Here is a 16,353-nt window from a genome sequence, read left to right as displayed (position 1 = left end):
ATAAGTACGGTAAGTTAAATCCTAAAAATCACTAAAGTTTATCAATATGCACAAGAGACAACAAAAACACAGCAATAAAAACTAAGCAAAACTTGCTTTTGTAAGCAGCTGGTTTACTGCCAAGAGAGCAGGTTTTGCATGCGGAAAAAAAACGTAGCAAAAACACAATGTGTAAACGTAGCCTAACTTTCTGATTTTTCAGGAGACAACACGTGTACATAGCTATAATGAACAGACTCTATTGAAGCCTTTGATAAGCCTGTTTATGATGAGAACCACTTTGGGATTGGATCCTGTGTTTTCGTCTGTTTATCTGTTCTTGCTATCAGTATTTTTGGTATGTTATGTTAATTTGGTACTCAAGGATATTTTGGGTTCTTCACAGTAGCAGAAACATTTTTACTTATAAATGAATAACATAACACATTGAACATTATTCTGATCGGCAGGAAGAGTTTAGAATATATAGTATAGTTTGTAATTCATTCAGAGTTAGCTGTCCATCAGAGAGTAGGACCGCCTACTGGACTCCCAAGCCCAAATGAACAAGGATTAAAAAAAGAAGTTATACCGAATGTTTTCGACTGATCAGTACATTTATTTATTCCTCTTCTCCTTCCTCATAACTGTGTGCAGCATGTTGACTGCTTGTTCATTGTAGCAAGTTCCTCTTAAACATTCTTGCATCACGCATTTCTGAAATCGTCTGGAGATGCACAGACCTGTATGTAGAAATGTGATTGGGGCTGAATTGGGAAGTGAAAATATTCTGACTCTCTGCTTTTATTTATAGGTATTGGAAAAGTAAGGCGAAAAACCAACGTGCCAGATTCGTCTTCTACCGCAGATGAAAGCTTATCGGACACGGAGCGCTTGTATGATCTCAACATGCCGGCTTATGTGAAGTTCACATACGCAGCCGAGAGGGATGACGAATTGTCTTTGGTGAAAGGCACTAAGGTGATTGTGATGGAGAAGTGCAGTGACGGATGGTGGCGCGGAAGTTACAATGGACGGGTAGGGTGGTTTCCATCAAACTACGTAACTGAAGAGGGTGACAGTCCTTCTGGAGACCAAGTGGGCACGTTGTCTGAAAAGCTAGCAGCAGTTGTCAACAACCTCAACAATGGCCGCTCATTACATGTCGTCCAGGCTCTGTATCCATTCAGCTCGTCAAATGAGGAAGAGCTCAATTTTGAGAAGGGTGAAATGATGGATGTTATTGAGAAGCCAGAAAATGACCCGGAGTGGTGGAAATGCCGGAAGAACAACGGTCTTGTAGGGCTGGTGCCAAAGAACTACGTTACTGTTATGCCGGTCTTTGAGACCAGTTCAGGTTATGAGCCTTTACCACCACGATGTGATTACATTGGACCCTCTGTGACTGGACGTTTTGCGGGCAACCAGTGGTATTATGGAAAAGTAACACGACACCAAGCGGAAATGGCGCTCAACGAGAGAGGCAACGAGGGAGACTTCCTAATTAGAGACAGCGAGTCTTCGGTAAGTGAGTGGACTCTGTACAGGAGCGTAGCAGATGTAGGTGAGCTCAGCGCTCGGGTGGGAGGACGGTCATGTACATAGGCTTTAGTGGTGTCTGCTCTGGGATCGTAGACATTGACAGGTAAAGTATGCCAAAATGTTCAATTTGCAAAATTTCAGCTAACGACCGGTTGCAAAATATTCACTAACGATCCTTCGCTATCAATATTGTATATTTTGCAATTGATTGCTACATGAAATGTTACAAATTGAACATCAAAATATTGTCTGCTAAAGATTATTATTTTTTCACTACTTAGTAATGTGTCAATTTTAACAAGCCCAGGATGCTATTCTTGTGGTCTAAAGGGACTATGTCAGCACGAAACAACTGCTCAAACCAAGTACAGATGCTCGGCGCACACTTGGCGGGGCCAAACATTGTATTGCACCTTTCCCACCTGCTTGTTTTCCCTCCACCCCCCACCTGTATTTCCTGACTTTATAGAGCCAGAGATGGACGGCGATAGACGGGAAGGTGCACTTAGGGGCGGTTTTCCACTACTTGAACAACCCCTTCTCTATCACTGGTTCCCCTAAGTAAAATTAGAACACCTATACTAGTCTCCGGTGCCGACACTGTCTAAAGGTGTCAACACTCCCGGCGTAACAGTGTCATGCAATCCTGGGGTCAATCAGCGGCTGCTTCACTGTCCCCTTCTTCTGACAAATTGGAAATCTGCAGGAGGTGAGAGAGCAGCCGCAGTTATAATTTCACCAAGATGTCTGTTACGTCCAATGGAGAGGATTATGTTGCCAGCCCCGGGAGAGTCCATGCCAACGCCACCGGTATCGGAGGCGAGTATAGCCGTTAGTTTACTTGGGTAAAACTTACTGACTGAGAAGGGTTTTGTTCAGAGTAGTAGACAACCCCTTTAAATGTTTGGCCACGCCAAGGATGCCCCGAGAGCCTGCACTGTGTTTGAACAGTCATTCTGTGCTGACAGAGACCCCTTTACCTGACCCCCAACCAGCAAGTGCAGTCCAGCATGAAATGGTCAGATCATTCATAGTGATGGACGATTTATCAGCCACTCTCCAGCTGACCATATCCCTAAGTGTACGGCCATCCTCTGCACTCGCTGGACCTGTCAGCTGTATTTATAGGACTATGGGTCTGATCACACTTTAATTTCATCAGTCAGAGAATCAAAAATACCACACCGTGAAAGCCAAAGAAAGTCTTGTATTCAGATCCACCTCCGTGGACAATTTTTTCTTTCCTAAATGCATGTATTTGGTGCTATGTCATTTCTGCTGTTTGGTTTCATTAAGCATTTTGCATTGTTCTTATAGGCTCTTTATCTCCCTGCACATTTAACTTTGCTGTGGTCATATATTAGCAGAGAGTAGCTCTGAAAAGGACAAATGAGAGTTCAGCCCTCTCCCTTTGGAGCTTTAGAACAGGCTCACTCATGGATCCTCAGTTTAACCATTCTGCAGCTGGAAGTAAACTGTTTAACACTGAGACTATATAAGTCAAACGGTGCACAAATGTTAATGAAGCCCAATTACAAAAATGAGTCTTACATACAGGTATTTTAAGGAAGAAAAAAAGCAAAATGTCTCAAAAGGTGGGCAACCATTTTAAATCTTTCCACTGCTGTTGGAGCACTGGCCTCTCGGGGAGCGCGTGTTCTGGCCTCTCGGGGAGCGCGTGGTCTGGCCTCTCGGGGAGCGCGTGGTCTGGCCTCTCGGGGAGCGCGTGGTCTGGCCTCTCGGGGAGCGCGTGGTCTGGCCTCTCGGGGAGCGCGTGGTCTGGCCTCTCGGGGAGCGCGTGGTCTGGCCTCTCGGGGAGCACGTGGTCTGGCCTCTCGGGGAGCGCGTGGCCTGGCCTCTCGGGGAGCGCGTGGCCTGGCCTCTAGGGGAGCGCAAGGTCTGGCCTCTCGGGGACCGCGGGGTCTGGCCTCTCGGGGAGCGCGTAGCCTGGCCTCTCGGGGAGCGCGTGGCCTGGTCTCGGAGAGCGCGAGGTGTGGCCTCTCGGGGAGCGCGGGGTCTGGCCTCTCGGGGAGCGCGGGGTCTGGCCTCTCGGGGAGCGCGTGGTCTGGTCTCTCGGGGAGCGCGGGGTCTGGCCTCTCGGGGACCGTGGGGTCTGGTCTCTTGGGAAGCGCGTAGTCTGGCCTCGGGGAGCGTGTGGCCTGGCTTCTCAGGGAGCGCTGTATAGAGCAAGAGGAACAGATTGATGTATATTTATTTGGGGAAAGGTTTAGTATAACTTGTATTTTCTCATTCAAATCCCTGCTCATTCTGGGTTTAGGGTATGTGCACACGTTGCGGATTCTCTGCGGATCCGCAGCGTTTTTTGCAGTGCATAAACGCTGCAGATCCACAATTGATTTACAGTGCAATGTAAATCAATGAGAAAAAAATTGCTGTGCACACTTTGCGGAAAATCCGCTACGGTTTAAAAGAAGTAGCATGTCACTTCTTTTTTGCGAATCTGCAGCGTTTTTGTACCCATTCCATTATAGAAAACCACAGGGGTAAAAAACGCAGCAAATCAGCAGAAAAAACGCACAAAAAGCGCTGCGGAACCGCACAAATAACACGACAAATCCGCAGGTACATTTATTCGGACTCCCATGACAGCACTACGAGAGAGGGGATCCGCCCTTCAGGAACAGGAAACCTACAGATACAAAAGGGCGGCACCTCTCCCCATGCATCAGTTGGTTTCCTGTTCCTGGAGGGACAGGATCCTACAGATTTCATCTCGTAAGGAGCCCAGGCCGGCCGGTCGAATCTGGTAGCGGGGGGGTCTCCTACCTCGACCGGTGCGGAAAGTCCTGGAGACGCCACGGTGGTCCAGGCTGGACTGCACGTCAGTGGCGTTGGCAGCAGGGAGCAGGGTCCGGAGGATTCCTTGTCTCCGGAAGCCGGCGTTGGTAAGTTTCATTTCCCCCCCCTGAGCAGACGGCGGCAGTGAGGTGCGGTGGTGTGGTTGCGGCGTCGGAAGTGGAGCGCCGTCCGGAGCACTGCTGGGCATTCCCGGCGTCCTGCATCGCTCACTGAGCGTTTCCGGAACGCTGGGGCGCCGGGGGTGGAGCCGGCAGGCGCTTCCGGTTTGCGGGTTGACTGCGCATGCGCGGTCTTTCCAAAATGGCGGCGCCCATGGTCCGGTCGCCGGTTCTTCTGTACTACCACCGCTAACCTCCCAGCTGCAGCCTGATCATCAGGAACCAATGGGGACACGCCAGATGGCCTGCTGACCGGAATACAGGGGGATATAAGCAGGTGTTGGCGATAGAACCCTGCTTTTGGCCACAGCTTCATCATGGCAGATGATGGTGAGCAGCAGCCTCAACTTCTGGATAAAGTACGGCAGGAAGCCGTGGGAAAGGAGCATATCAGAAGTGACCAGTCCAGCCGTAAAAGCTCGTCCAGGCAAGGATCTAGAGCTTCGACTGGCAAGGAGCCCCCTCGTGTTCCGGTACCTTTCTCTTTGACGTACACTGGTAAGTGATCTACGTGAATGTTCACTCAGTGACGCGGGCCCCTTATACTTTGTCATTCTAGGGGAAGAGAAGTGCAAAGTCGAAACATAAGGAGTGTGCCCTATGTGAAGTTCCCTTACCAGATTCCTACCCTAAAAAATTGTGTGCCTCCTGTATACAACAGACGGTGAGGTTTACAGGAGTGGAAGGGTTGAGTGACATCAGGCTAGATAGATGGTATCTCCCTTATTGTCCTCCCCTAGGTAGCGGAAGAATCTGCTTCTACGGCTAATCTGCGTGAGATGATCCGTACAGAAGTAAGGGAATCCCTGCGGTCTATGTCCCAGGCGGGAAGTTCAAAACAGAGAGCCTCGGTGATCTCTGATTCGTCAGAGGAAGATAAAGAGGAAGGTTCTTATCGCTCAAATCTCTCTTCCTCGTCATCAGAAGAGGAATCTGGCCGATTCTGTCTGCCTCTGGACCGGGTGGATAAGTTAGTCAAGTCGGTCAGAGGTACGATGGGCCTAGAAGAGCCTAAGACTCAGCTTTCCCGTCAGGAGCTAATGTTCAGCGGCTTGGAACACAAGAAACGCAGATCCTTCCCGGTGATTGATAAGATTCAAGACCTGATTCTCCGGGAATGGAAAAAACCGGAGAAGAAAGGTTCTTTGCCACCGGCTTTAAAGCGCAGGTATCCCTTTGAAGATACGGATGTGGATACCTGGGACAAGGCCCCTAAATTAGATGCGGCGGTGGCGAAGGCATCTAAGAAAGCAGCTTTACCTTTCGAGGACATGGGGTCCCTTAAAGACCCTCTTGACAGGAAGGCGGAGATCTTCCTTAAGGGTACGTGGGAGATGGCAGCCGGATCCTTGAGGCCAGCAGTGGCTGCGACTTGTATAGCCAGATCCCTAATGGTCTGGTTGGAACAGTTGGAATCCCAGCTTAAAGAAGGCGCCTCCAGGAATTCTATTCTAGGTGCGCTTCCAGTGATTCAGGATGCTGCGGCTTTCTTGTCGGACGCGTCGGTGGACTCGGTCAGAATGGCGGCCAGAGCAGCAGGACTCTCCAACGCGGCTCGTAGAGCCTTATGGTTGAAGTGTTGGTCGGGGGATATCCAGTCAAGATCCAAATTATGCGCTATCCCATGTAAAGGGGAATATCTCTTTGGGCCAACCTTGGATGAGCTGCTCGAAAAGGCTGGAGATGATAAGAAGAAATTTCCTAATTTGTCATCAGCTTCTTACCGGCGTCCATTTAACAGAAGGAGATTTGGTCGTGGAAGGAAGCGCGCATCCTCACCCTCTAGAGAAAATTTTAGATGGGAGGATAGACGCAGGAGAGGTACGGGTTACATGTTTCGCCGTTCCTCAAAAGAACGTAAGAAACCAGACCAATGACTAGCAATCCCTGTGGGAGGGAGATTGTCAACCTTCTCTTCCGCTTGGACTAACATCACGAATAGTGTCTGGGTCCGAGGTATTGTATCGGAAGGCCTAAAATTGGAATTTGTTCATTGGCCTCGTGATAAGTTTATGTTAACCCCCTTGCGTTCCTCCACTATTGAGCAGACGGCCTTAGAGTCAGAGGTCATGACTTTATGCCGTAAAAATGTACTGATTGAGGTTCCGGAGTCAGAGAGAGGAAGAGGATTCTACTCTCCTCTTTTTTTGATTCAAAAACCAGACAAGTCGTTCAGGACTATTATCAATCTTAAATCCCTTAATGAATACCTGGTTAATAACACGTTTAAAATGGAGTCAATCAGTTCTGCAATAAAGATGTTGTTTAAACACTGCTTCATGGTAGTTGTGGACTTAAAGGATGCATACTATCATGTTCCTATCCACGAAAACTTCCAGAAGTTTCTACGTGTGGCGGTGTCTATGGGAGGTATTGTTCGCCATTTTCAATTTAGAGCCCTTCCCTTCGGCCTCTCAACGTCTCCCCGGGTATTTACTAAAGTAGTTGCGGAGGTTATGGCGCACTTACGTGAATCCGATATTCTCATTGTTCCTTATCTGGATGATTTCCTAATAGTGGGGAACTCAGTAGACCATTGCCTGGCTCAGGTTAAAACAGCTATATTTAAACTGGAAAATCTGGGCTGGATCATAAATTATGATAAATCCCGATTGCAACCCCTAAAGACCCAGAGGTTCCTAGGGCTGCTGTTAAATTCCGAGTCCCAACAATGCTGTCTTCCGCCTGATAAATTGCTTCATATCCAACAACAGGTGTTAAAAGCAATTAATAAACCATCCATGACCCTTAGACAGGCTATGTCTTTGTTAGGTTCCCTAACTTCCTGTATCCCCGCCGTCCGTTGGGCCCAGTTCCACTCCAGGCCTTTACAGTTTGACGTACTACATTATGATAGGGTCTTACAGGGTTCCTTGCAGGGTCAGATGACATTGAGTCCAGGGGTTCTTACATCTCTTAGATGGTGGCTAGAGGAAGACAATCTGTCAGCAGGAGTTCCCTGGGTGACTCAGGTGACTCGGGTAATCACAACAGACGCCAGCCCCACGGGGTGGGGGGCTCACATGGGTGACGTGGTAGTCCAGGGTCTATGGGACCCCCAAACATCAGCCTCTTCCAATCAGAAGGAGTTGATGGCAATTGAATTCTCAATTAAGGAACTCCTCGTGTGTCTACAGGGTCACCATGTCAAAATCCTCTCCGACAACCAGGTGGCAGTGGCCTACGTGAATCACCAAGGTGGAACAGGCTCCGAGTTCCTGATGGAAATAGCGGACCGCCTGCTCCGGATAGCGGAAAACCATTTTCTATCTTTAACAGCAGTGCATATAAAAGGGAAGGAAAATATAAGGGCGGACTTTCTAAGTCGAAACACCTTAAGACAAGGAGAATGGTCTCTGAACTCAAAAATCTTCAACCAAATTGTCCGCAGGTGGGGTCATCCAGAGGTGGACTTATTTGCCAGCAAGGACAACAGAAAAACGAAAATATTCTGTTCCTTGAATCCCAGGGAATATCCGCTGGCAGTGGATGCCTTCCTGATCAGATGGGATTTCCGATTGGCATATGCGTTCCCCCCGCTAAACCTGTTGCCTCTGGTGGTCAGAAAGATAAGGGAGGATCAAGCGAGAATCATACTGATCGCTCCGTTCTGGCCCCGAAGAGCTTGGTTCTCCTGGCTCAGGACCATGTCGGTGGAAGACCCCTGGGTACTGCCGGACATCCCGGACCTACTTCATCAAGGTCCGATCAACCATCCACAAGTGAAGGGTCTCCATTTGACGGCATGGTCTTTGAGAGGTCACTGTTAAAAAACAGAGGATTTTCTCCAAATCTCATTGATACCCTTATGAAGAGTAGAAAACTCATAACAACTAAGATCTACTCTAGAACTTGGAGGAAGTTTCTGGCCTCTTCAAATTTTAATATCGAAGAGGGTTTACCAATTAACCAGATTCTAGAATTCCTGCAGAGAGGGCTAGAGCTAAATCTATCCACGAGTACGCTAAAAGTACAAGTCTCAGCCCTAGGGGCCCTATTTTCTTGTAACATTGCTGGTAATTATTGGGTATCAAGGTTCATCAAAGCAGCTAGTAGGTCCAGACCTATACACAGGAATAGGTCAATGCCTTGGGATCTCAATCTAGTCCTCTCTGCTTTGACTAAAGAACCGTTTGAGCCTTTACATTCAGCCTCACTTAAATTACTATCCCTCAAAACAGCATTTTTGGTGGCAATTACATCTGCTCGTAGGGTAGGAGACATACAGGCTCTTTCTAGGCTGTCCCCCTATACAGAGTTTCTACAGGACAGAGTAGTCCTCAGACCAGATCCAGCTTATTTACCGAAAGTGGCCTCAGATTTTCATAGATCTCAGGAGATAGTTCTACCATCATTTCTCCCTAATCCTTCTAATTCCAAAGAAGAGTTACTCCATACGTTAGATGTTAGGAGATGTCTCTTAGAATATATTTCAGTCACTGATGCTTGGAAGAGAGAGGAGGCTTTGTTTCTATCCTTCCAAGGTCCCAGGAAAGGTCTTAGAGTGTCAAAGTGCACGTTAGCGAAGTGGATTAGGGAGGCTATCTCTCTGGCTTATACTGCAGGTGGAAGTCCTGTTCCGCAGAATCTGAGGGCACATTCCACCCGGGCCATGGCTACATCCTGGGCTGAAAGATCTGGAGTTTCCATCGACCAGATATGTAAGGCGGCTACGTGGTCATCCCCTTCCACCTTTTTCAAGCACTATAGGTTGGACTTGGGGTTCTCTTCTGATCTCACCTTCGGGTTAAGGGTGCTACAGGCTATAGTCCCTCCCTAAGGTAGTTTACATCTCTGTAATTCTCTCGTAGTGCTGTCATGGGAGTCCGAATAAAGCATTAAGCTACTTACTGGTAGCAGCATTTTTCGGAGGCCCATGACAGCACCCTTAGTTCCCTCCCTATTCACGTGGGGGTTGCACTTCCTATAGTATATATAATGAGATAGATAGATCTCACGTGTGGTATATAGTTCAATATGATGGATTATTTTTGTACATAAACTGTATATAATGTATGTTTGTGTGCTACTAACCGCGGTAGTCCTCTCAGGCTCTAATATACAACTGATGCATGGGGAGAGGTGCCGCCCTTTTGTATCTGTAGGTTTCCTTTTCCTGAAGGGCGGATCCCCTCTCTCGTAGTGCTGTCATGGGCCTCCGAAAAATGCTGCTACCAGTAAGTAGCTTAATGCTTTTCTGCCAGGAGAGGCAGAATCCGCACCAGAAATTCCTAAGGCTAATCCGCAACGTGTGCACATAGCCTTAGGAGTCCAGTAGGCGGTCGTAATCAGTGTCTGGCAGATGCCTAGATATGTTTACATATTGAGATAACTATCAATCACTGATGTAGCACCACCCCCTTGACTGCAGTACTCAGAATAAGCAAGCAGTGATATAAGTTTCTTGATCTTTTCCCACATCACACTGAGCCTGCTAATCAGAAGAGGCATTGGTACACTGGCAGGAAGGCGGAGGTTTGCAGGGCTCTGGGCCAGCTTCCACAGACTGCCGACATGGCTACTGGACCCAGGGTCCTGCAAATCATTTTGGTGAACTCGAATATCGATTTGTTTTGCTCCTCCTGTTCTATAGCACGCTGCACACAACTTGCACAGGATTTTAAATCTTTCTTGACACGTTCCATTTAAAATGCAGGAAACCTCTTAGGGTCGACTGCCCAAAAAGTAATTGGAAGTGCCTTATTCTAGAGAGGTGGTCTTCTCAGTGAAGATGGCTATTATGTATATAACTAGATGGAGGCCCGATGCTACCGCATCAGGGGGGCTGTAATGTCGCGATGGGGGCAGGCATGCGGCGCTGTTGTTGCCTAATGGCATCCTGTGATAATCTAATGAGTTTTGCGTCAGGGGACTCATGTGCTTGACGCCTACGCTTATATGCATTGTTTTTGTCCCAGCGATGCTGTTGCTCTACAGGTCTCATTTGCCTTTTGTTGTCTTTGACGGTGTGCCTTTGCTGCTTTCCTTTCATTGTCATTGGCATACTTTTTGGAGGAGCCATGTTGGCGTTGATATTTGCTTTTAAAAGGGGTTTTCCCACAAACAAAAGTTGATTTTAAAAATTGGCTGTGTCTGACCGTGTACCGAACATACCACAGCTCCTTGGCAGGGGAGGAAGCAAAAGACAATACTGGCATTACAGCAGGAGATTGCAGAGGATACATTTTGTGAGGTAAAATATTTTTTAAAAACAGTCAGTGAAATATTTTACCTGACAAAAGAAATCCTCTGTGATCTCCCTGCTGTAATGTCAGTATTGTCTTTTGCTTCCTCCCCTGCCCAGGCGATGTGGTATGCCCTGTACACGGTCAGACGCAGACAATTTTTAAAATGAGCTTTCGTTCGTGGGAAAACTCCTTTAATGTGACTGGCTTCCTCTGCCTGTAGATACGTCGCGCATCTGCTGACGGGATCAGCCGAATAATTCACTGCACCTGTGCAGAATTCACACAGGCGCAGTAAATCAGACCGCCGCCATCTTTGTGCAGACAGATAGCGGTGGTCACATTAAAACTGTGTATGTGCTCCTCCTGTGCAAAGATGGTGGCAGTCAGTGAATCATTTGGCTGATCGTGGAGGCGGCGTGTTCGGGACGGTGTTCCGCTGGTGGTACCACGCAAGAGGCTACAATATGAGGTGCGTATAGAGTGTGTGTGTGTGTGGTGCGACGGTGTTCCGCTGGTGGTACCGCACAACAGGTTGGTACCAGCAGTAGTTTCTATATTGAGACACCCATCACTTGGGTGTCCCAATATGGCGGTCGGTGAACTTCCTCCGCTTGGAATTCTGGGATACGGTGACATCTGGACAGAACAGGAAATGAAAACATTACAAGGCAATTATATAAATAGATATATTATGAATCTGAAATTCCATCACCAAGAGAGAGTGGTTTTCTGCACAAAAGAAACATCTCTATTAAAAAAGGGAAAAATGCATAAATTCAGCCGTAGATTGCTATTGCATTTGCATATTTGGGTGCATCCCCTGCAGAATAAAGGCAGCGTTTTCATACGTGAGAACATGGCCTTATGTATACACTCTTTCACATCCATTTATTGCATGTCTGAGCATATCTATTAAATGTGTGCATAACATGTGGTGTGAAGATATCTTTTAGGGTGAATTCACATTTTGCTACTGTTTCATTCATGGGACTTGCGGCCATTATTAACCCCCAGTCCTACTGATTTATATGGAACTGAGGTTTCTGCACCTAATGTGTATTTATCTACTCTTTAAGGCCTCCGTACACATTAGACTAATGTTGGGCAATATCGACCTCTTCGGACTACGGTATATCACATAGAGGGGCGCCATACGACTAATGGTTGGGGAGATGTGGATCGCACTTGTCTGATTTCAGACTGTGAATCTCATCGTTCTCCCTGAGATGAACTGCCAGCCGACTTGTCATAAAGAACACGGGAGCATTCCTTTGTATAGGGCGAGATTAATGTTTTTCGGGCCAGGGTTATGTAGTCTGTGTCCATTTTGATGGAGTCGATATAAAATGGAGCAGTAGTACAATGCAGGATGTGCTAAATATTTTTTTATAATAATTTGGGAAAGTTATGAAATGTCCTATAAATGTCTGTTCTGTTCCTGATCTAAGGATCTCGGCTTTTAGTGGAGATAAATCTGTGCTGCGCTTTACGCACATGCTCAGTAGTGACCAGTAGGGTTGAGCGAAACGGATCGTTCATTTTCAAAAGTCGCCGACTTTTGGCAAAGTCGGGTTTCATGAAACCCGACCCGATCTCTGTGTGGGGTCGGCCATGCGGTACGCGACTTTCGCGCCAAAGTCGCGTTTCGTATGACGCGCTTGGCGCCATTTTTTTCAGCCAATGAAGGGGCGTGGGCAGAGTGATGACATAGGTCTTAGGGGCGTGGACGCCTATCGCCATGTTGTTGCTTGTGCGCTGTAGCGATTTGCACTGTGTAACACCAGCTTTTCAGTTCAGGGACGGACGGAGCCTAAGGCTTCTTTCACACTTGCGTCAGTACGTGGCCGTCTCCAAGCGTCGGCCCGACGTACGTTGTGCAAATTCGGCACAATGTGGGCAGTGGATGCAGTTTTTCAACGCATCCGCTGCCCATTCTAAGTTCTGGGGTGGAGGGGGCGGAGTTCCGGCCGCGCATGCGCGGTAGGAAATGGCGGACACTATGTACGAAAAGATGTTACATTCAACATTTTTTCGTGCCGATGGTCCGCCAAAACACGACGCATCCAGTATGCGACGGATGGCCATACGTCACAATCCGTCGCTAATACAAGTCTTTGGGGAAAAAACGCATCCTGCGGGCACATTTGCAGGATCCGTATTTTCCCCAAAACGACGGATTGCGATGGATTCCAAACGACGCAAGTGTGAAAGTAGCCTTAAGGTACCGTTACACTGAACGACTTACCAATGATCACGACCAGCGATACGACCTGGCCGCGATCGTTGGTAAGTCGTTGTGTAGTCGCTGGGGAGCTGTCACACAGACAGCTCTCTCCAGCGACCAACGATCAGGGGAAAGACTTCGGCATCGTTGAAACGGTCTTCAACGATGCCGAAGTCCCCGGGTAACCAGGGTAAATATCAGGTTACTAAGCGCAGGGCCGCGCTTAGTAACCCGATATTTACCCTGGTTACCATTTGTAAAAGTAAAAAAAAAAACACTACATACTCACATTCCGATGTCTGTCACGTCCCCCGCCGTCAGCTTCCCGCACTGACTGTGTCAGCGCCGGCCGTAAAGCAGAGCACAGCGGTGACGTCACCGCTGTGCTCTGCTTTACGGCCGGCCGGCGCTGACAGTCCGTGCGGGAAGCTGACGCCGGGGGACGTGACAGACATCGGAATGTGAGCATGTACTGTTTTTTTTTTTTTTTTTTAAACTTTTACAATGGTAACCAGGGTAAATATTGGGTTACTAAGCGCAGCCCTGCGCTTAGTAACCCAATATTTACCCTGGTTACCAGTGAACACATCGCTGGATCGGCGTCACACACGCCGATTCAACGATGACAGCGGGTGATCAGCGACCAAAAAAAGGTCCTGATCATTCCCAGCTACCGACAATCTCCCAGCAGGGGCCTGATCGTTGGTCGCTGTCACACATAACGAGATCGTTAACTATATCGTTGCTACGTCACAAAAAGCGTGATGTTGCAACGATATCGTTAACGAAATCGTTATGTGTGAAGGTACCGTTAGAATCTAAAGGCAATTATATAAAGAGAAGACTATCAACTTCTGGCTAAAAACTATGCACAGAAAACTGAATGTGTGATTGCAGCTTTTATTAAAAATGAAAAGGGTCTCGTTAGTAAATGGTTAAAGCCATTCTAAGACATTTGACATGTATGAGACAATTAGAACTCAAAGGCTCATTCAGGCCGGCAAGAAACTGTGCACCAACTGGACCCAAACTCTTCCGCGTGTTTTACAGACGTCTGAATCAGGCGTAAAACATAGTAAAGTATAAAATTAATATTGTGAAATAAAAAGTAACATAGTATAATAATGTTCATAAAATGAATGAATAAAATCTTGTTTTTCTATCACTTATACATCTCTGCATTTGACTAATGAGAATTCTGGGCCATCTGCCAGTATGGTGACTACTGTTGGAGGCCAGTAGGCTTCTTTTTCGCCTGGCATATGACCAACTCTTGCTCAACATCATTCGTAATACTGTGGTCAAAGATGCTTCCTTTTTCCTTAACTTTCATTGTAACGGCTGTAATTCGCACATAAGGATTTTTTTTAACCAGTTTTATTAATCTTTTCTTCTTTGTCTTTTCAGCCGAACGATTTCTCTGTGTCACTGAAGGCCCAAGGCAAGAACAAACATTTCAAAGTTCAGATGAAAGACAATGTATACTGCATCGGCCAGCGCAAGTTTAACACCATGGAAGAATTGGTAGAACATTACAAAAAGGCTCCTATTTTTACCAGCGAGCAAGGCGAGAAACTCTATCTAATCAAGCCTTTGTCCTGAGACTACTGTGAGGAGCCTTGGAAATTGGACTCCAGCTGAGGTTAAGTCACTGAAAGACGGAAACCGAGAACCCCAGAATAGAACCAAAGGCGTCTCCTAGCCCCTCGATGAGAATGACGTTCTTCATGAATTTACGCTGTAACTTTTTACATTTTTCCGTTCAGTGTCTAAACTCTGTGCCGCGAGCATTCCCCATATCTTTTCTATTCTGCCTTACTATATTATACCTGAGACGTAGAATTACACGACCTTCTCTGCACTTGGAGGTTCCAAGAAATGTGATTGGGGTTGGTCCCGACAAGGATCACACCTGATGTAAGCCCACATATCACATCTACATGCTGCTTTTTTTTTTGTTCCTCTAATCTATGCTTTGGACATGATCGTCGGCATGGATCGAATGCTGTTTTCACTGTGGATATGCTCTCGTCTATTGTCCTGCTCGCGTTGTATCGAACTGGCACCCACCTCTTAGCATTGTATGTCCATTTGTACTTCTTCTCCAAGACATTTCATATTTATTTGTGTAAGACGCATAGGGTGCCTTTCACATTAGCTACTAGCTTCTATATTTAATGTACCCACATACTGTGCAACGTCTTCATCTCCGTTTCTCTTCTGGTCCCAGCAGGTATTGTATAATTCACCGGGCTGTCAATCATTTTACTTTGCTACCTTTCATAGCAAAATTTGTACATTGTAAGGTTTTCTTTTTTTTTTATATATTTTTTTTTGTTTGTTTGATCTTCCTTTGCCCAGTGTCCAGTCTTCTATGGTAGCAAGACCCGGACAGTCTGTACTTTTGCAACCCTTCTATATAAGGCTCAGCAACGTCTTGACGTGAAGTTTGGCATTGTGTGAATTTATGGCTTCACCACAGCCCTGGTTATATGCTGTAGGTGCACAGGATGCCGGGGGTAGGATGCCATGAAAGACTGGATGCCGGACCATAGGAACACAAAACGTTTTGATCAACTTTTTTATTTTTTTTTTTAGCATTTTTGTTTTGATGTTTTTGTTCCTCATCCAAATGGTTCTGGACAGCCTACTTTTTAAGCTACTTGTGCAGTTCTTTTATGTCTTAGTTGTGGTAGAAGAGAGTCGGAGCCAGAGCTTTGTAGTTCTCAAGCGAGCACTGAAGGAGCGGGTGGTTGCATGCCGGCTCGGCTATTACAGGCAGCACAAAAGCCGGGGCCCTTCGTACAGTGCTCCGAAAACACCGCAGACAACATCACAAACCTTTGTAATAACTGTGTTCTGCATGGTTAATACACCAATGTGGTATAGCCTTAGGTTCCTGTTCATTGGGCAAAGGAGTGCTACGAATGTGACATTGTATCGGGGGGGGGGGGGGGGGGACTTGTAACCATTTATTTTATTAAAGAAACGACTGAACAAACTAGATTATTGTGCCAAATTGCATATGTGTTAACGTGTTACTTATTTGTTTTATGATATGTAGCGGTGCTTTTTGTGCCTTTTTTTTTTTTTTCCTTTTTTTTTTTTTCGCTCTCTGCAATTATGTATATTTTAATTAATTTGCACCAAAGCCTTTAGTCAATCAAAATGTAATCTATTCCAAAACGTCTTTCCGTTAGTGGAGGATACTAGTGGATCTAGGTACCACATGTCAATGTAAAGAGAGAGAATACCGCTATAATACTAAATCCACGTGATTATATACTGTGTGTATATGTGACTGTATACCCAGGATATTATTTATACACACTGTTTGTTTATATAAACAATGCAGTAAAATAGTTTTTCGTTTTTTTTTTTCCCTCATTCGTTACCCTAAAAAGGATTGTGTTACTGGTATAGCGGATGCTATGGATCACAA

The 16,353-nt window shown here is 46.6% G+C and overlaps 1 protein-coding gene across 3 annotated transcripts in view; it reads left to right on the top strand.

Annotated features, from left to right (window-relative positions):
• NCK1 (NCK adaptor protein 1) overlaps positions 1–15,915 on the top strand; it is a 167,096-nt gene extending 151,181 nt beyond the window's left edge. For all 3 annotated transcript variants that reach the window (XM_069727948.1, XM_069727949.1, XM_069727950.1), the window contains 2 exons: positions 794–1,503; positions 14,319–15,915. In XM_069727948.1, coding sequence (XP_069584049.1) covers positions 794–1,503; positions 14,319–14,513 — 905 coding nt within the window. In that variant the 3' untranslated portion in view covers positions 14,514–15,915. The remainder of the gene's footprint in view (positions 1–793; positions 1,504–14,318) is intronic.
• The last annotated feature ends 438 nt before the right edge of the window (positions 15,916–16,353 follow it).

Source organism: Ranitomeya imitator, chromosome 5, assembly GCF_032444005.1.
Source record: "Ranitomeya imitator isolate aRanImi1 chromosome 5, aRanImi1.pri, whole genome shotgun sequence".
NCBI classification, from domain to species: Eukaryota; Metazoa; Chordata; class Amphibia; order Anura; family Dendrobatidae; genus Ranitomeya; species Ranitomeya imitator.
This window is presented reverse-complemented; position numbering and strand designations above follow the sequence as displayed.